At 46.5% G+C, this 20,145-nt stretch overlaps 1 protein-coding gene across 1 annotated transcript in view; it reads right to left on the bottom strand.

Annotated features, from left to right (window-relative positions):
- Window positions 1–20,145, bottom strand: part of MYO15A (myosin XVA) — a gene marked incomplete at its 5' end in the record, with an annotated part of 105,975 nt that overhangs the window by 50,222 nt on the left and 35,608 nt on the right. The window contains 12 exons of the mRNA XM_083476186.1: window positions 240–304; window positions 1,246–1,363; window positions 1,937–2,031; window positions 3,445–3,557; window positions 5,499–5,687; window positions 7,237–7,309; window positions 9,312–9,490; window positions 11,339–11,574; window positions 13,565–13,660; window positions 16,029–16,159; window positions 17,116–17,197; window positions 19,622–19,675. Coding sequence (XP_083332312.1) covers window positions 240–304; window positions 1,246–1,363; window positions 1,937–2,031; window positions 3,445–3,557; window positions 5,499–5,687; window positions 7,237–7,309; window positions 9,312–9,490; window positions 11,339–11,574; window positions 13,565–13,660; window positions 16,029–16,159; window positions 17,116–17,197; window positions 19,622–19,675 — 1,431 coding nt within the window. The remainder of the gene's footprint in view (window positions 1–239; window positions 305–1,245; window positions 1,364–1,936; window positions 2,032–3,444; window positions 3,558–5,498; window positions 5,688–7,236; window positions 7,310–9,311; window positions 9,491–11,338; window positions 11,575–13,564; window positions 13,661–16,028; window positions 16,160–17,115; window positions 17,198–19,621; window positions 19,676–20,145) is intronic.

Genomic DNA, 20,145 nt, shown 5'->3' with positions numbered 1-20,145 from the left:
ACAGAAATGAGGTTAAGAAGACTGTTTGTTTGCTGATCATGTCACTTGTGAATGCTGTACATGGGGAAACAGAAAACAGGACAGGGCACTGGGCCAGAACTGGAAGCACAGTTCATCAAACGTAGGAATGCACAGCCCTTTTATAGCATTACTTCTATTAGATAGCTCATTCCTTATCCAGAACCTCGAACGATGCCATCGTCCCCCATGTATGGCTCCTGATTCCTGCCTTTACTTACCAGAAGCAACTCCTGCTGGTTACGGAAAGCTTGCTGTGCCAACAGCAAGGCCTCATTTGTTGCTGCTGCGGGGAATAGAAACAAGGTCAGTTATTCTGTGGTACACAGGCGCTGTTAATAAGGACTTTTTTTTACATAGGTGGGGTGACAGGTGCTGTGGTCAGGGAGAGATATAGCTCAGGGCAAGAGCACCTGCTTGGCATGCAGAAGGTCGTAGGTTTAATCCCAGCTAATATCTGTATCAAATTTGAATTGATTTTATATGTGTATGCTTAAAGTTGTTTTTGTATCTATAAATTGGTTTTTAAATGTCTTGCATATGTAAATGTTTCAGCTTTTTCTTTTATATCCAATTATTCTAAATAAGTTTTTATTGCATTGTACAGTGGTACCTCTGGTTATGTACTTAATTTGTTCTGGAGGTCCGTTCTTAACCTGAAACTGTTCTTAACCTGAAGCACCACTTTAGCTAATGGGGCCTCCCACTGCTGCCGCAACGCCACCACAGGATTTCTGTTCTCATCCTGAAGCAAAGTTCTTAACCCAAGGTACTATTTCTGGGTTAGCGGAGTCTGTAACCTGAAGCGTATGTAACCCGAGGTACCACTGTACATTGCTTTGGGAAGCCTAATGGGAAGTGATTCATAAACGAAACGAATTGTTGTCATTTTGATGTTCCTTGGATGTTTCAAAGGTGTCCGAGGACAGAGAGCACCCCTCCCTAGGACTGGCGTAGCCAACATGTGCCTCTTCCAGATCTTGTTGGACTACAACTCCCAGCCCCCTGTCCGCCCATTGGCGATGCCAACTGGGACAAACCGTCCAACAGCTTCTGGAAGGCACCAGATTGGCTGCCGCTGCTCTAGGAAAACTTTGAAGAAATCGCCAAAGGAAGCTTTCTCTCGATTTTTCTCCAAGGGAACAATTCCACATCCATTGTTTCACAGCTGACCTCACTTAGGTTGCTCACCGTTTGGCCATGGAAGGTAGCTCTACCTACACTCACCAGCTGTTTGGGGTCCCTCAGCTGGTACACCGTCTCCATTGCTCTGGCTTCCATTCCCCGCTCCAATCTGGCCTCCTCCCTTCATCCTGTGGGAGACGGCAGCCGGCTTCTCCAGTTCCTGGGCCCGGACAGAACAAATAAGCGTTGGCACTTGGGGGGAGGAGGGTGGCGCAAATGAAATAAGGCCAAAATTCTAGGGCTTTCCCCAGTATGACAAACTCCACGTCCTGAATGGGAACCAGTCTCCCTATCTAGGTATTTTCATACTGCCTTGTTGCAAATGTTGTCCCTGCATCATGCCAACATTTGGTGCAGTGGTTTGTGTGTAGGGGTGTGCTTGTCTTGCTTTCGGGGTAACTGTTCCCTCACTAGCTGTTGAGCCTGGAAATTGCTGTCCTTTTTGCTGCCACGTTTGACAGAGAATCCAGACAACACTGCTGCCTTGCACACCTCAGAATTTTGTGCATTCACCTCCTGCTTCGTTTTTCTTTTCTTTCTTTAAAATCTGAGGTTCAGAACAATCTGCTTTACCACTTGGGAGAGAGACCTTTCTTTGGCCGCTAACACCAGAAGAAATCTCCCTTCCAGCATTCTGAGAATTAGGTGTCCTTTGGGAAATAGGACACTGGGCCTGACTGTGTAGCCTCCACTTTGCGTCTGGGGATTGGGGAGGGGCCGGCGCTTTCCTTACCCCATTCCCATAGGACAGAACAGGGTCAAAAAGACTGTCCAGGTAATGATCCAACCCCTTCTGGCTTCGGGGCTCGCTGAACGTGTCCGAATCTGCTTCCGGGTTCAGAAAGACAAATAAAAGGGAATTAGCCAAAAAGCAGTCCTCATAATGTGATGATTCCCGTGGGGTCCCTCAGCCCAAAAATCAGGGTTGCCAGGGCGATTAATCAGAAATGGAGGATGAGGCTCCTGTAAGCTGGGTAGTAGAAGAGTTGGCAAGCCCCGGTTTCTAATGCGTTTGAAACTTTGCACCCACCACTATGGTCTGTGGCTTTGATGGAACACTGACTGCACAAAGGAAGGTACAGGTGAACACTATTCAAGCTGATCCTTTTGATGTGGACAGGCAGAAATTTTTAACATCTGCTATGACGAAGGAACATAATTACCAGCCACCTGCCCCACACAGATCACGGTGGAATGACATCCTGGGTTAACCCATCTTTTATATAACTGATACTTTCATAATGGAAGCAAAGGGGTCTTGGCTAACTGAGTTTGCCTCCGTTTGGCTTTGAGTGTTATTTCTTTATTGTTATTGTTGTATTTAGTTTGTACAAATCCAATAAAACAAATATCACAGGGCAAGGAGGGGGGATAGTGGACAAAGAGGGACTTTCAACAGATGCTGCTTCTGCCACCCAGACACCGTTATGGCCGTCAGCTGATTGTTGTGACTCGCAAAGAGGCAGCACAAAAAGTTTGAACCATGCAGGCAAAGGAAAATGTTCCATCCGGCCTCTTCTTCCCTCAGCTGCCAGCTGGGGGCAGCCATTCCATCAGGCTGCCTCAGTGGGAGAGATGGGACTCTGAAGGGTCAGCTTTGCCAAAAGCCTAGGTCCTGCCCCTGCCCAATGCCAGCTGGTCATTTATAAGAGCAACTGTTTAAGAATTGGTGCCTGAGTTTGATTCCCAATCTACCCTCTCTGTCGCTTTTACCCTTGTGTACTGTGCTTTTCTTTTCTTTTTTGGAATGCAAGTCTGCAAAGCAGGGATTGCCTGGTTTTAATTGACTGCATGGAAGTCACTCTGGGAGTCCTTTTGGCTGAAGAGCAGGGTGCAAATGCCCTCAAATAATTTAACAAAAATGGGTGACATCAGGTGGCTGGCAGGGGGGGGTGACATTTTTCTATGAGCGATGTTATGATCTTCTGTCATGCGTGCGCGCGTGCACACACACACACACACACACACAGAGGCAAGCTCAGGGCTTGTCCATACATTCACTCATCCTCCCAGTTCCTTTCAGGAAAACTTACTCTTTACTGCTGAATCGGAGCAAATGTCAATCAAGTTTTCCGTGATTGATGTTTGCTCCAATTCAGCGCTAAAGAGCAGGTTTCACAATGAAAGCAGCAGGGCAAATGTAAAACCGCTTGGATCCATGCCTAGAAAGCACAAAACAAGCAGAAAACCTGCTTTCTAGGCGCAGGACCAGTGAAGGGTGGACGAACCCTTGGTCCTTACCATGGCTGCAATATCCTTCTGAGTCTGGCAGGTTGGTGGGGGCCACCGTAGGGGCCTTCATAAGTGGCGGAGGAGGAACCTTCTCACCAGAATCCAAACTGTGTCTGAATACTCTAAGGATAAAAGGGAAGGAGAGCAATGGGAGATGGAGGAGGAGGAGAGAGGGCAGACAACACCATGTTTCAAATTGGGGGGGGGCACCAAGAAGAGAAGAGAGAGTGAGCAGAGGGGGAGATGTCAAGGTAAAATAAAACTCCAGCTGGAAATATTTATTATTTGCAGGGGGCATTCAGCACATGCAGAGTTTCATGCTTGCACACTGTTCTTCTAAACTCTACAACGGGGGTGGAGAACCTCCAGTCTGTGGGCTGCTTGTCCTCTCTATCCAGCCTTGGGGACTCTCCTTAAGCCCAACTCAAGAGTGCCCCCATCAGGAGCCCTGCTTTGTGCCCTTAAGTGCTTTTTGCATGGCAGGAGCATGTGCCTAAACTAGAATAATGCCTCTTGCTCGCTTGGGTGGAGGGGTACGTGTCGAAACCTCTGCTTTTCTGCATGCTGAAATGTAACCTGTACGAAGGCAAGAGTCACAGCTGTTGCTCCGCCCATTTCCCCCTCTCTGGCTCCACCCACCACCCTGGAAGGTTGTCCACAAGGGAATGGGCTGCGTTGTTTTGCCTGTCGTGGCCCCTCCCTTTCATTGCTTGGGAAGAGATTATTGCCCTCCCAGGGCGAGTCATGAACGCTTGTCCAGGGAGGGCTGTGGGTACACTCTGCAGAGAACTATGTGGGTGCTGTGCTCTTTGGGATTCCTTTCCTTCCCATTTTGGGTTGTGTTCCAAAATGAGCTTGTGAATGGCATAGGGGGGTTTTAACCCCTGCTGCTAAGGGGGTGCCTGGGGGGCTGAAAGTAGTGGTAGTGTTGTTGGCTGTGCCACTGAGTTTAAAAGAGCCTCATATTTTAAAGGGTTCTCGGTTTTTCTGACATGTTTAAAATAGTTTTGTTGTTGCTGAACACCCTTTATTACTAGTACCTTCCCCCTTTTTTTGGCTCATATTGTTCATGTTTTTGGAAGTGGACATATTGAAATATTTCCTAAGACTGGGTTAGCAAATGGGAAGATCCTGACCATGAACAGATCTGACTGGTATTCAAGGTAAAGGCATAGATTCATCAAAACCAAAAGCCACATCCTTTATGGCAGCAACTAGGATAACATCCTAGTTATCTCTACCATAGTAGTGATGTATGGAAGTGAGAGCTGGACCATAAAGAAGGCCGATCGCCGAATAATTGATGCTTTTGAATTATGGTGCTGGAGGAGACTCTTGAGAGTCCCATGGACTGCAAGAAGATCAAACCTCTCCATTCTTAAGGAAATCAGCCCTGAGTGCTCACTGAAAGGACAGATCCTGAAGCTGAGGCTCCAATACTTTGGCCACCTCATGAGAAGAGAAGACTCCCTGGAAAAGATCCTGATGTTGGGAAAGATGGAGGGCACAAGGAGAAGGGGACGACAGAGGACGAGATGGTTGGGCAGTATTCTCAAAGCTACGAACATGAGTTTGACCAAGCTGTGGGAGGCCGTGAAAGGCATGAGTGCCTGGCGTGCTCTGGTCCATGGGGTCACGAAGAGTCAGACACAACTAAACGACTAAACAACAACAACAGGATAACATCAGGGCAATTTCACATCTGTATTGAATCAGAACCATAGAGCTGGAAGGGACCATTAGGATCGTATAGTGCATCCCCCTGCAATGAAGGAATCTTTCACCCAACGTGGGACTCGAACCCACAGCCCTTAGACCCATGCTCTACCAACTTAGCTATCCCTCAGGGAAAAACAGAAAGCAAGCTTCTGGCAGCAGTGCAGTCCCTAATCTCTGGGCATCCCAAGCACAAGGGTTGGGCACTTCCATGCTAAGATGGCACCCAGTCTTGTTCTCTTCAAGACCTGTCCTTCCAACAATCTTCCGCAACCTGTGTCCACATGCTCTTGAAACTGCACTGAACTGTTCAAAGAAAGAGCTAGCAAGTCGCCTCTGCTACTTACGCTTTGCCGCCAATATTTCTCTCCGGCACCTCTGAGGCAACCATGAAGTAGGACTTATGCTTTGGGAAGCCACGGATGAGTTCCAGGTCAGACACCAGATCTAAGACGTAGTCGTGGCCGGCCAGCTCAGCCCACTGGGTGCCGTCCTTCATGGCGACTGACCAGCCTCGCCATCCCTCTGCAAGCCCCCTGTGAAGAAGGATCAGTCCTGAGCCGCTCTGGGTGCTTAAAATCCAGGAAGGAGTAGGGCACTGGGGATCAGCAGAGTTCAAAGTCCCAAAAGGTAACTTCAACTGAATGCCCAGTTGTCAGGAGCAGTTCATTCCCAGAACTGGAATCAGACGAGACCTCCTGAGCAGAGGACCCCATTAGAGGACCAAGGTGGGGGGGTGAGGAGAGGGAACCCCTGACATCACAATCCAGGGCAATACCCTATTTGGCGAACATTCAGATCAGGCGACCTAATGTGCCCCACCCTGGATTTAGCAAGAAAAAAGCACACCAAGAATTCTGGCCAATGTAAGTTTCAAAAGTGGGAGTGGTCCCTACTCGTAAATCAATAGCCAACTGTAACAAAAACTAATCCATTCAAAAGTATGTATTCTGACAAGGATTACAAACTCAAACAGAGATTACAAACTCAAACTCATGAGGATATGTATAACACAATAATTTGTTACAGTATTAAAGATAAGAGCTTATGAGTAGAGATAAGTTCATGTTAGTCCATAGTAAGATTTGACGTGAAGATCTTAGCTTCAATCATTGAGCAGAAGTCAGAAGTCAATTATGGATCAGAAACCAGGACAGGGTCCTATTTCGATGTATTCACCTTCATCAGTTGGAAGTATCAAACATTACATGACATGTTTGAGTTGTAATCTCTATTTGAGTTTTTGGTGTGCTTTTTTCTTGGTATATTTAATAACAAGAACTCCACCCTGGATGTATTCATCAACTTTTGAGTCTCCAGATTCTATTGGTCATAGTACCATTGGTACAGTATATACAGGTCCTGCTATCAGAAGGCGCAATAGCCACAAATTCAGTTATCTGAACACAAAGAATTATGCCCCAAACCTTGCTACACAAACAGCTAAGTCAGGTATCTGAACAGCCAGAGTTTGCCCTCTTCCTTACTTCCTTGCTTATACTTTGCTGGTTGGCAGCAACCATTTTTGGGCAGAAACCATGCAAGGAAGGAGGGAGGTTGGACAAATCATGGAGCAGGAGGAATTGGACAAATCAGGTTTCCCTTTTTCTCTCTTTTGCTGGTTGGCTTCAGCCATTTCAGAAAAAAAACCAAGCAGGGAGTGGGGAGAGAGACTGGACAAATCATGGATTCAAAATGTTTCCTTAGGGAATAATGAAAATTGACAGCTCTTTATGTGAATGCTCGCCTAATGAGTGATTTAATAGGAACTCATTGCATTCAGAAAGCAGAACCTGTGTGTACTCATTTGGCAGCACAAGGCATCCTCTCTCCTAGTTCTGTGCAGAAGGAGGGACTGATGCCATAATAATGGTCAGGATCAGGACCCTAGGAAGCCTGGAGCAGCCAGGTACAGTTCTCCAACTCTCGTTGGAATTGCTCCTAGTCTAGCTGCCTTCTGGACAGCTCCTTTCCTGTTTTGTATCAGGCCCTTTGGCTTCTGATTCTGCTAGACAGTTCCCCTGGAATGGGGACACCAACAAGCAGACCCTGCCCCACCCCCAGTAGATTTTCATTTCCTTCTACCTGTATTTCAGTACATTTTCAGCAAGGTTTTCTCCGGTGGTCCAGGAATGGATGGGGCAACAGAAGTGATCTCCTGTCGTGGTAAAAACAAAGAGCTATTTAATGCAAGTGGTTTTCATTTTAAAAAATAAGCATCAATTTAAACTATCTAGTAAGTCGGCAGGGACAAACAGCAAAGGAAAAAACACTTTGAAAGTTGGATCTCTCCTATCCTCAGGACAAAATGATCATTGGATAGCACTGTGGTAGTATTGTTTTTATTTCGTTTTCAAAAGAAGATCCCTTTCAGAGGAATCACTGTATGGACATGGGTTCGAAGCCAATCTGTCCTCTGGTCATGTCCAGAGTGCTTTTTCTTTTCTAATGGGAAATGGGGGGGGGGGGTTTAATCAGAAAAAGAAAAGCACTCTGCACACAATCAGAGGTTGCTGGCTTAAAGAGGCAGAATTTTTGAAATCTCTGGCATAGGTCTGTGATCCAGTGTTCACACCAAAGGATCAATGTGTTCCTCTAAATACCTCTGTTCTGTGAACTGCTCTGAGAGACCCCTGGGTATAGGGTGTTATATAAATTCAAATACTAATACTAATACTCTGCTTTTTGATGTCTCTGCAAAAAAAAAAAAAGCAGAGACATCACCTTGCCAACAAAGGTCCGTATAGTTAAAGCTATGATTTTCCCAGTAGTGATGTATGGAAGTGAGAGCTGGACCATAAAGAAAGCTGATTGCCGAAGAATTAATGCTTTTGAATTATGGTGCTGGAGGAGACTCTTGAGAGTCCCATGGACTGCAAGAAGATCAAACCTCTCCATTCTTAAGGAAATCAGCCCTGAGGGCTCACTGGGAGGACAGATCCTGAAGCTGAGGCTCCAATACTTTGGCCACCTCATGAGAAGAGAAGACTCCCTGGAAAAGACCTTGATGTTGGGAAAGAGGGAGGGCACAAGGAGAAGGGGACGACAGAGGACGAGATGGTTGGATAGTGTTCTTGAAGCTACCAACATGAGTTTGACCAAACTGTGGGAGGCAGTGGAAGGCAGGTGTGACTGGCGTGCTCTGGTCCAGGGGGTCACGAAGAGTCAGACACGACTAAACAACTAAACAACAACAATACTACTACTACTAATAATAATAATAATAATATTTGGGGAAGGGGTGTAGGTTGGTGGTAGTGCATCTGCTTTGCATGAAGAATGTCCCAGGTTCAGTCTCCAACATCTCCAGGTGGGGCTGCGAATGTCCCATCTGAAACCTTGGAGAGCCGCTGCCAATCAGTGTAGAAAAATATTGAGCTAGATCAGGGATGTCCAACAGGCTCCTTTTCCTTTGCTTTAGCCGAAGAGGATCCGGCCTCGGCCCCTCGCCCCCCCTCCATTTTTGCATTATCTCTGGAACGTATGATGGAGTTTTTGCTGTGAGGCAGATTGCTCCTAGCGATCTTTTGGTAAGTGACTAATCCCACTCCCCCTTCAATTTTGCCTGACTCTCGTCCCTGAACCCCAATAAAATGGGGCTTTCCCCCCTCTCTAAACAAAGCTCAACAAAAGGGGGTAGATCACTTCCAGTTCTTAATTCTGTGAGTAGATCGCAGTCTCCTGGAAGTTGCCCCCCCCCCCCCGAGCTAGATGAATCAAAGGCCTGACTCATTATAAATAGGGGTGGGTGATTCTATTCTGAATTCTTCTTTTTTAAGCCCTCCTGAAAGTTCACCAAAATTTTAGTGCAAATTTCTCCCAGTGTAGACACGTTCGCAATACAATCTTCCCTAATATAATGCATCTTTGTATCTTGTTTTTTGCTAATATATGTGTTTTTATGCACATATGTATTTTCGTAAACATTACCTGGCTGGAGACCTGCACTGCAATATCCAGGGAGGTGTGAGTTTCAAAGGAAAGGACCTCGTTTCTCCCTCACCGCTAGGCATAAGGCAGCTTCCTAGGTTCCCATTAGGCCAAAGAGACAATGGGGCTGAGCTCAGTGCCTTAGACAGGGCTATCACCTCCCTGTCCTCATAATCCAAGCCTATTTCTTGCCCTCTGCACCTTGATTCCTGGGTAACCAGGGCTCTCACCATTGAAACAGTAAACATCCAGGGCCATGTTGACTCTGTCCCGGCTGGTTGCCCACTCCAGCAGGGTGGGTGGGTAGGCCCGGGCGCCTTCAGCACCATCCTGGGCCTGAGCCATGGCTTGCATGAGCTTGTGCTGGCAGATGGGCTTGTAGCCGTCAAAAGCGTAGTCGGAAACAAATCTGCAGGGGAGGAAAAACAGAGATCCTGGGAGAATAAATAAGCCAAGCGGGGAGCAGAGCCTGGTGTTAGGATCCTGCACCTTCAGGCAGATGCCAAAATAACAAAGCCCTGGCAGGGCCCATGGCCACACAACTGTGCTGCCTAGGGGTGATGGGAGTTGTAGTTCAAAACATCTGGAGGGCACCAGGTTGGAGAAGGATGGTATGTAGACAATACTGAGCTAGACTGGCCAAGCCTGAACTGAAGCCTAAAATTATCTGTGCGCCCCTTCCTTGTGTGTCCCCCTCTACGACAGGTCTGGAGGGTGGCAACATAAGAACGGGGCCTTTTCTGTGGTGGCTCCCCATTTGTGGAATGCTCTCCCCAGGGAGATTCGCCTGGCACCTTCATTACATTTCCTTAAGCGCCAGGCAAAATCTTTCCTCTATAAGCAGGCCTTTGGTCTTTAACTATCTGCGGTGGTTGGGATGTTTTTAATGTATTTCTTTCCCCTCTTGATTTTAATGTATCTATGTGGGGTTGTTTGTTTCTTTGTTTCTTTGTTTGTTTGAATAATAGAATCACAGAATTGTAGAGTCAGAAAGGGACCCCGAGTGTCATCTAGTCCAACCCCCTGCAGAGCAGGAATCTTAATAAGATAATACATGACAGATGGCCATCCAACCGATACTTAAAACCCTCTAAGGAAGGAGAGTCCAAGCGACTAACAGATTTAATCAATCATAATAAATAAATAAAATAAATAATTCAGAAGCGTGCTCAACAGTAACATGGAGCAGGGCTTTCAGTGTGGCTCCCCTGTTCTGTGGAACATAATCCCAGCTGAGATATGTTGGGAGCCCACTAGAAGCTAGTACCTTCTAGGAACTATTGAATATATTTTTATTCCGACAAGCTTTTCCAGCTGAATGACAAGTTCATACCCTCCAACCTGTCTTCGACGAAAGACAACAAGCAGGACCTGAGTGCAAGAGTACTCTCCCCACCTGTCATTGATTTCTAGCAGCTGGTATTCAGGGGCATAATGTAAGGTTACCAGATTTTTTTCAATGAATCTGGGGACACTTTTCAACTTCAATGGATTTTGTATGGGGACTGATCTGCATTGTATTTTTCGCTCCATAAGACGCACCTGACCATAAGACGCACCTACTTTTTAGAGGAGGAAAACAAGGGAAAAAAATATTCTGCGCAGAGCGTGTGAGCGGCTCTCGCTTTTCTTACTTTAAAGCAAGCAAAGTGAGAGCCGCTTACATGGCTTCTGTCCCCCTTTGTGCAGCTGTTACTTTGCTTGCCCATCCCTCCTCCTGCCTCGCTGTAAAGTGAGGCGACGCCGGAGCAAGAAGAGGAGGAGGAGACACTGGGACAGGTGCTTTGCTTGCTTTACAGTGAGGCGGGAGGAGGGGCAGACGGGAGCCATGGCTCCCGTCCGTCCCTCCTCCCACCTCACTGTAAAGCCAGCAGAGCAAGAGCCGCTGACATGCTCTCTGCTGCTCCTGCTTAAGTGAGAGCTGTGCAGAGCTTTACTGCGAGCAACGGACAGGAGCCATGGCTCTGGCTGCGGAGGCATCCCTCGGCTTGTGACTGCAGCGGCAGCTGAGGGATCCCTCTGCCGTCCAGTGCATTCGCTCCATAGGACGCACAGACATTTCCCCTTACTTTTTAGGAGGAAAAAAAGTGTGTCTTATAGAGTAGAAAATCCGGTAAATCCGGGGACTCTCCCTGGGGAACAGGGACGTCTGGTAACCTTAGCATAATGCCTTCCACACTGGAGGCAGACCTCAGCCAATGCAGCTAGTAGTCCTCTGCTCTTCCTCTCCCTGCTCTTCCCAGCCGGTGCCACTCACTTCAGCAAGTATTTATCCAGGCTGTGGGAAGGGGCAAAGGCACTGAAGGCGGAGGCCAGCAGGAGCCAGCCACGTTCCTCGTTGTTGACGTTGGTGTTGCGCCACACTTGGTTGGCGATCTGGGCCAGGATCTCGTCTCGTAGGCTTGGGATCGACAGCCCCTTCTGCACGATGTAGTTCCCGAAGAGGACCTCCTGCGTGCCGTTGAGGCGGGGGTCGCCCATGAAGCGGAGGATCTGCCAAGGAGAGAGGGTGTGACCAGAAACACACACCCCACATGCCACAACAGAACCACCACCCTCTTCCTCCCTCTCCTTGTGAGGTTCATTAAAGGCTGAGATTTGGGGCCAGAGGTGCTGCAATTTATATAGATAGATAGATTTCTTGGTGTACCAAAACACGTGTGTTGTCTCTTTTTTCAAGTTGTGTTTTCTACAATTCAGTTTCATTTGGTGCGAGGCATTAGTGTTACATACAATGTTAGGTTAGGAAGAAAAGAGAGGGGGGGAGGGAAAGGTGAGAGGGGTCGGGAGGTTATGTTTCTAGTCTTCTACTAAGTGTTATCCTTTAGATGTCCCTTTTACGAAGAGGCACGAAGTAAGACCATTGATTCCCTGCTGTTGATGCTCGCTGACCTCCCGGAAAAGCAAAAATTCGACCTTTTCCTGTTAGGCAAAGATCATAAGACGACCTGGATGGTCGCCAGATTCTGTGTACAGATCTGTAGGTGCAGATCATCCCCCAACTCAAACTAGTTCATCAAGAAAATCCCCAAACTCGTTTCCATGGGTGACTCTGGGTCATCTCTCTGCGGTAGCTAATCTTAACGTTTTAAGTGTCTATACGTTTATCACATTTATCAATTTTAAATTTATTGTTGTACATTGTTTTAAATGTTTGTTTTCCTTCTGGGATTGTACCCCCAAGTGTGTTTTAAAAGCTGGTCTCCGAGTGTAATAAATTATCTATCTCTCTCTCTCTCTATCTATCTATCTATCTATCTATCTATCTACTAAGTGTATGTGTGGGGTTTTGTGTCAGCACTTCAGTTTCCTCCAAGAAGAAGTTCAGAACACTCTTTTGGAATTCCTATCCAGAAACAATTCCAGAAGTACAGAACTGAAACACAAGATGCTGTTGGCCTGCATCTTACTTTAAGAATATTATTACTGTTGCTATTTATTCTCCCCCCCCCCCTTTTCCTACCCGGTCTTTTCCTTTCTTCTTCTTTACCCCACCTCTGATTTTCTCTCCCCCTCCGTGAATTCTTATGTTAACCTCGCATCACCCTTTGAAAAATGCAGCTCAACAAACCTTTCTGATTACATATGCTCTTTACAGTACTCTGATGTATTTTACTATGGTTTCTGCTTAGCTTAGTGACTTTATTGTGTGCAACATTTAATTATGACAGTTGTATCATTTATTTATCTATCATTGTTTTGGGTTAGAGAGGATGGGCTGAAAGCTCCCAAACTCCAGCTTAAAACTCTGGGGTAGAATCCACTGTGGTCTAGAGGAGTCTTATACTTCTGTGGAGGGGGGAGTAGAAAGTTATGAAAGCCTCAGCTTATATTCGTTTGTTGTTAATGTTGCTTTTCCCCCTCTTCATGTGTACTGCCTGTTTTTGTTGTTCAATAAATAAATAATAAGTACCATGGGGGATATTCCCCCCCTTGTTACTATGTTTTGCATTTTTGTGTTTTTATATTGCCAACTGTCCTGTGATCCTCAGATGAAGGGTGGTATAGGAATTTTAATAGTATTATTACTACTATTGCTAATGCTACTACTACTACGACTACTACTACTACTACTACAAAAAGCCTGAGGTTCTCATCATTCCTTACTCTGCGGTCTTAAAGCTCTTGCATGCAAGATGGGTCAGAATTGGCTCTCATCTACATGATGTAACAGAAACTACTGAGAAATTATGAGAGTCTTAACTAGCTCATTGAACACAGATGCATTTTTACAGACTCCTTGCTCCAGCATCTTTGTACATGTTACTTGGCCAGAGAATTGCATTGCAAAATTCAGAGATGCGCAAATTCAGAGATTTCCAAATGGCTGTTTTTCAGTTTCGCATATTGTTCTGGTGAATTATGTAGGTTCATGTTTGCGTGCGAACTGAGCCATATTTCTTCCCTGTCCCTCTCCTCTGCTGGTACGACGACACAGACACTCACGCTCCGCATTTGATCAGGAAGATTCCTCTTCACCTACCAGTTTGAAAAGGGACACCGCTTCTCCTCTCAGGCTCTCGTCTATCATTGTCAGTGAGGATGCCAAAGTCCTTGTGAGCATCCCAAAGAGTGGCTCCTGAGGGACAAGAGAGGAGGTGAATGTTAACTAGGGCTGCACTTTCTGGCCTCTGACACTGGACCAGGGACCAAGGGCCACTGAGAAGCTGCTCCTGCCCTCTCCCAGGAAGAAACTCATGGCAAAGGGGAGGCCAGCCTTGCCCCAGCTGTCAATCAGAGAGGAAGCACTGGAGGGAGTTTGCTTTGCCCTTCCATTCTAGACATTTGCTGCGTAACTAAAAAGTAGTACCTGAGTTTGCTCCCTCCCTCTCTCCCAGTTCATTTTCCTTTTATGCCACGACTTTCAGATTGTAAGCCTGGGGGCAGGGATCATCTTCCCAGTGACCGTCGTAAGCTTTTTCAGTCAAAGAGCGGGGGGAAATGCTTTTAAGTGAGAACAGCTGCCTTGCTTCACTGATTAGCTATGTATTTTGGCAGAGCCGCAAAAGCAGGTCAAGGGAAGGACCAGTTTATTCTTTTGACAAGAATGACGGTGTGCTCAAGCCACCAACTAGAAGAGTTGCCACCTTTTATCTGGGCAAATTATGAACAGTCCAGCCAAAGCCACTTTTGGCCACAGACTGAGCATGGGGGCTCCTGGAAAAGGCAGGCTCAACATTTCCCACCCACCTTAAAACTGCACCAAGGAAACTTCTTTACCCCAGCGCTGGCATGTTGACAGCAACCTACACTTCACTGTATTGGTAGAAGTGGCATTGTTTAATTGGATCTACTGGAATGACAAATCTACCATTGGCAATCATGTGAAACGCATTGTGTGCACTGGGACCATTTATTATGAGGACAGACAGGAAGGTCAAAGCATAATGGCAGAGCAACAGGCTTGCCTGCAGAATTTCCCAATATCAGTCTCTGTTGCCTCTGGGTAAAAAGATCTCCAGTATCAGGACTGGGGAATGGCTGTGTCAGGACCACACCCTGAAGCAGATGAGACCTCCTTGTAGGAGGAATACTTTACTGCTGACTCCAGTTACAAAGGCTGAGGATGCTGAAGAGGCCAGAGACCATCTTGGCTGTGATTCCTGGAAGATGTGATCTCTGCCTTGCAGGCCTTTTCCACCTGGCCTAGGATGGCAGGGCCCTGACTGACTCCAGCTACAAAAGCTGAGTCTTCTGGCCTGGGGTATTGTTTAGTGGGAGGTTATTGTTGGGACAGGGGGTTGCTGCTGTTATTGATAATAATTATTTGTTTCTTTATTTTTAGATCTTATTATAATTTATGGGTTTTGTGGAACTCGATCAGTTTTGTTGTGTCCTTTTGGAGCTGTTTTATTTACTGTTTATGACTACTTTTGTAACTATATCGATCTTTTTATGTTGTAAGCCACCATGAACATGGTTTTAACTATGGAAAGGTGGCATGCAAATAAAACGACTATGATGACTTTATTATTATTATTATTATTATTATTATTATTATTATTATTATTATTTAAGGTTATAGCCTGTCTTTCTCCAAAGTAGGGATTCAAAGTAGCTTGCAGCATTTAAAAACAACATTATAAAATACAAAGTAATAAAAACAAACCAGTTAGAAACAGTAATTAAAATACATCAGAATACATCTACAGCCAGCAATTAAAATACAGTTTACTCTGACAGCAGCCTAGTAATTCTGCACTTTCAATTTTCATCATCTGCACCTTAGTTTGCAAAGGCCTGTACTTGGACAGAGGAAGTTTAACAAACCCTGAAACTGCCAACCCAGAAGTCACCTCTTGGGTGGGCTGTCTGCAGAATCAAGAGACTTGTTGGCCCCCAACTGACATCTCAGCTCCAAATCCTCCACTCCCAGGCCCCAGGAATAGAGATAGCAAGGAACCCAAGCTGAACCTCAAACAAGAAGGTTTTGTGCATTTCTGACAGCACAAGGTCTTCCATCTATGAACCCTACTCAGGAGGAGGTTGTTGATTTGGGGATCCAACCAACATCAGCATTTATCTGACAATTCCCACCCAATCACTGCTTCAAACTTTTTAGCTTTGGGTGAGCACGTTGATTAAATCTGGAAATTAGCAGAGGAAACAAGAACCACGTCACTCTCCTGATCAGGGCCCTGGGGCTGCTCCAGGAAGCACAAGCAGCTTAAAACCAGGCAGCAGGAGCAACTATTAGAACATTATGTTTGCTGCCTGGCAGTTGCTGAAGCAACAGCTCCTGCTAGCCAGCCCCTTGCGTTGTTCTTCTGACTCCCCTGCTGCTTCAGACACACCTTGTCTTGAACTTTTGCCTTGCTGGACAGCTCTTCCAGCCATACCACCCAGCACCGGCAGGAACTGGACATTCTACCTGACTGAGAATGTGAAAGTTGCCGTCACTTGCCCTAGACATGTAAGAAACACAATGCACACACCAAAGCCCTTACCTTGAAGTGGGTCTGCACATACTTGCTCATGGGGTAATTGTTGATGTCAAGGGGCAGAGTGAATTGGGGGTCCGCCTGCAGCTTTGGAGGGGGGATGGGAGTGACACAGTCTTCATTGATCTGCTTGTGAACTGCAGGAAACAGAGAGGAAAGAGATGTGCAGAATTCCCACATTATAAATGAGAGGACTGGCTCTCATATAGGTAAAAGGTAAAGGACCCCTGGACGGTTAAGTCCAGTCAAAGGTGACTATGGGGTTGTGGCGCTCATCTCGCTTTCAGGCTGAGGGAGCTGGCATTTGTCCACAGACAGCTTTCTGGGTCATGTGGCCAGCAGGACTAAACCGCTACTGGTGCACGGAGGACCATGACAAATGCCAGAGTGAACGGAAACGCCATTTACCTTCCCGCCTCAGCAGTACCTATTTATCTACTTGGACTGGTATGCTTTCAAACTGCTAGGTTGGCAGGAGCTGAGACAGAGCAACGGGAGCTCACCCTGTCGTGGGGATTTGATCTGCCAACCTTCCGATTGGCAAGCCCAAGGGGCTCCGTGGTTTAGACCACTCACGTCCCCTCTCATAAAACCCTAAAAAGCAGGGGTATTGTTATGGGGAAAGAGGAATTGATTATTAAACCACCCAGGGAATTGTAGATCAGTGAGGAGAACGGGGAGGTGTCTTTCAGCACCCTTAACAAACTACACTTCCCTGAATTCTTTGGGAGAAGCTGTGACTGCTTAAAGTACTTAGAATGGATGGGGCAGATTGAGCCCTAATATCCATGCAACCTGATAGACAGGATTTTGCATGGAGTAGAAACCGTGTACGGCTCGCTGTGTGACAGTCTCCCCACTTACTCATCCATCACTTGATGCGGGGTTAAGAATTGCTCATCATATATAGGCAGGGTTGGATGGGTTTAAGCCTTCTATTGCAAAGATACCTATTACGGTGAGATACCTTCAACGGATCTCAAACAAAGGTTCTGGAATATCCCAGAGGAAATTAAAGGCCAGTTGCCCACCTTACCACCGGTTTGGATTAACTCCCCCTAGTGGAAGGATCCCAGCAATTGTATTAGCATACCAGCCACGGTGTTTAAGAGTCCAACCAACTCTGCAGGCACTTCCAGGTTTGCAACTCTCATCACTTCCCGTCTGCTCAGTACCTGGTGGGACCCAGAGAAATAGAGTCACTCTTAGACCTCTTTGCTTAGCATAATAATGAGTTTATGGACTTTATTCAGACTCATAGTACTCCAGCTGTGGTCAGACCACAGTTGGAGTACTATGTCCAGTTTTGGATGTCACAATTTAAGAAGGATATTAACAAGCTGGAAGGTGTGCAGAGGAGGGCAACCAAGATGATCAAGTGTCTGGGAACAAAGCCTTATGAGGAATGGTTGAGGGAGTTGGGTATGTTTAGCCTGGGAAAGGGGCGAGTGAGAGGAGATATGAAAGCCATCTTCAAATATCTAAAGGATTTCACATGGATGATGGAACAAACTTGTTTTCTTCTGCTTTGGAGGGTGGGACCCAAACCAATGGATTCAAGTTGCAAGAAAAGAGATTCCGACTAAACATCAAGAAAAACTTTCTGATGGTAAGAGCTCTGAAAGTGGTGGACTCTCCTTCTTTGGAAGTTTTTAAGTGGAGGTTGGGTGGCCATCTGTCATGGATGCTTTAGCTGAGATTCCTGCATTGCAGGGGGTTGGACTAGTTGGTACCTTCCAACTCTACAATTCTACAATTCTGTGGTCATTTCGGGAATATTTGCTGGGGTTGGACTCGACTGCCCTGGGAAGGTATCTCTCACCCAGATCTACTCCACAGACTTCAAGGAAGTACCAAGAGTCAGTGCAATCTGGCACATATGAGCACCCACAACCCACCAGGGGGGCAACCAAGCCCCCTATATCATTGCAGATCCTTGGGAACTGTAGCTCTGTGAGAGCTGTTCTCAACTACAAATCCCCAGGATTCTCTAGTGGCAATCATGACTCGTAAGAAACCAATATAGGCTTTGAGGGCAGCCACCTTTATTGCTTTTTACACCTGCTTTTTTTTTACCCTGCTTTTTACGCCTGCTTTTTTTAAAAAAAGGAAAATAAATTAAGGCAAACCTAAATGCTGATTTTATCAAAATTTTGATCATTTTATAAAGTTTACTTTTTTAAAAGACTGTTGATTTTCTCACTATTTTCTTATATGGTATACTACTTTATGTAAACTGCACATAGACAGATAGTTAGATAATAAGTAAATAAATAAATACATAAATAGTGCCTATAAACCCTCAAACTTTACACATAGTGCTGGATCTAGGTTTTGCAGTGGTGGGGGACTTCAGGCAACATGCCCCCAGTGGACCCCCTCCCCTCCCAGTGGGCCTGCCTCCTGCCCACTGGCTGTTGCTGCTCTCTGTTCAGCTACTCTCCTCCGCTGGGCCCAATCCATACAAGGTTCATTCACCGCTCTAAAAAATGGTTAGATCTCCGAGCATGGCCAAAGTTAAGCCAAAGCACAACTCAGTCACAAATCTAGGTCTGTTGCTCATATGTGGAATGACTTTCAAGGGTAAAGGTGCACAGGCTGCATGAGAATAAGGTACTAGATCAGGGGTCAGCAAACCTCGGGCCAGTGTCTCCAGCGCCGATCACACAGCGGGCCGGAGGGTGGAGGAGTGCGTGCCCATACACGTGTGCACACGCTATTTCCAGAGCACTTCCGGGTTGGAGGAGCACCGGAAATAGCTTGTACACATGTGTACAGGCCTCCTCCGACCCGGATGTGCACCGGAAATAACGCTTGCACATGTGCAAATAACGTGCATGCGCACAAGCTATTTCCGGTGCTCCTCCGACCTGGAAGTAGGCAGCCGCGCAGTGTCGCACCGGTAAGAGAGGGCGGCAGCAGCGGGCAGCGGGGGCCAGATAAACGAGTCCCTTGGGCCTTATCCGGCCCGCAGGCCTTAGTTTGGGGACCCCTGTACTAGTTGCTAGGTCTCGCATGCAAAAAAGGAAATGAAAGGAAAGGAAAGGAGGAAGTTTTCAAAGTATCTGCTTTCCTGATAGGCAGGAAGGAATTTGGCTTAAAGGAAACTTCTGCCATGAACTGCGCTGTGCTGCTGCTCTGCATTTCCACAGAAGCAAAGAGAAAAGAAGAGAAATTGGCACAGAATCCAGCTGCCTGAGAATTTCAGCTTCCATGTCAAAGAGAGAAAGAGATGTTTCTAGACCTCATGGATACTAACACACACACACACACACACAAACACACTCCTTCAAAGCCTATAAGCAACAACGCCTGATAAAACATTGGAAAACAGAGCGTGTCTGAATAGGACCTTAACCTGAGGTCAGAATGGGCAGAGCTGCAGAGCTCTGTATACTTTCGTGTTTCTTCCTGGGGCCGGACGGAACAGCAATCATTGTATTATGCAAAGTTACTATATTTGCATGGAGAATTCATTTTTTCTCTCAAAGTGCCAAGCACACACATTATTGTGTGTGTTTGTGTGTGTTCAGAATCTACTTCAGCCAAGGAACTACTCCAATCCATGCCTGGCAAGAGGGCAGTGCCCACCATGTTACCTGTTCATTTTTTTTCCTCTCCTCCTCAGCTCTCCGGCGCTCCTCTTCCTTTCTCTGAAAGCAGAGTGCATTTCCATGGTCAGTGAAGCACTTAGCCCAAATCCAACCCTCTCCTGGGAAAGTGCAAGGCATTTTGGAGCCTGGGCGCAAAACCCACAATCTCATAATGATTTTGACTGGCGACTATTTGCATGTCCACCACTTGATTCAGACTCTCTTGCCTCACCTAGTCCCTTCATTTTGAAAGCCCGTGAGTGGAAGCCATAGCAAATCAGTAAGAATGAAAGAGTCCTTGCTAGATCAGACCAAAGGCCCATCTATTCCATTCCTCTGCTCCCATCATGGCCCACCAGAGGCCCCTGAGAAGCCCACAAGCAGGATCTGAGCACAGCAATGCTCTCCAGCAAACTGGCATTTAGAGGCGTACTGACTCCGACAGTAGAGGGAGAACATAAGAGATGCTGGGGATTGGACCTCGAGCATCACGCACAGCAGACTCTGTGCTGTTGGGGACTGAACCTGAA

Source organism: Podarcis liolepis, assembly GCF_965112155.1.
Source record: "Podarcis liolepis genome assembly, chromosome: 14".
NCBI classification, from domain to species: domain Eukaryota; kingdom Metazoa; phylum Chordata; class Lepidosauria; order Squamata; family Lacertidae; genus Podarcis; species Podarcis liolepis.
The sequence above is the reverse complement of the archived record's forward strand: the minus strand, read 5'-3'. Positions and strand labels throughout refer to the sequence as shown.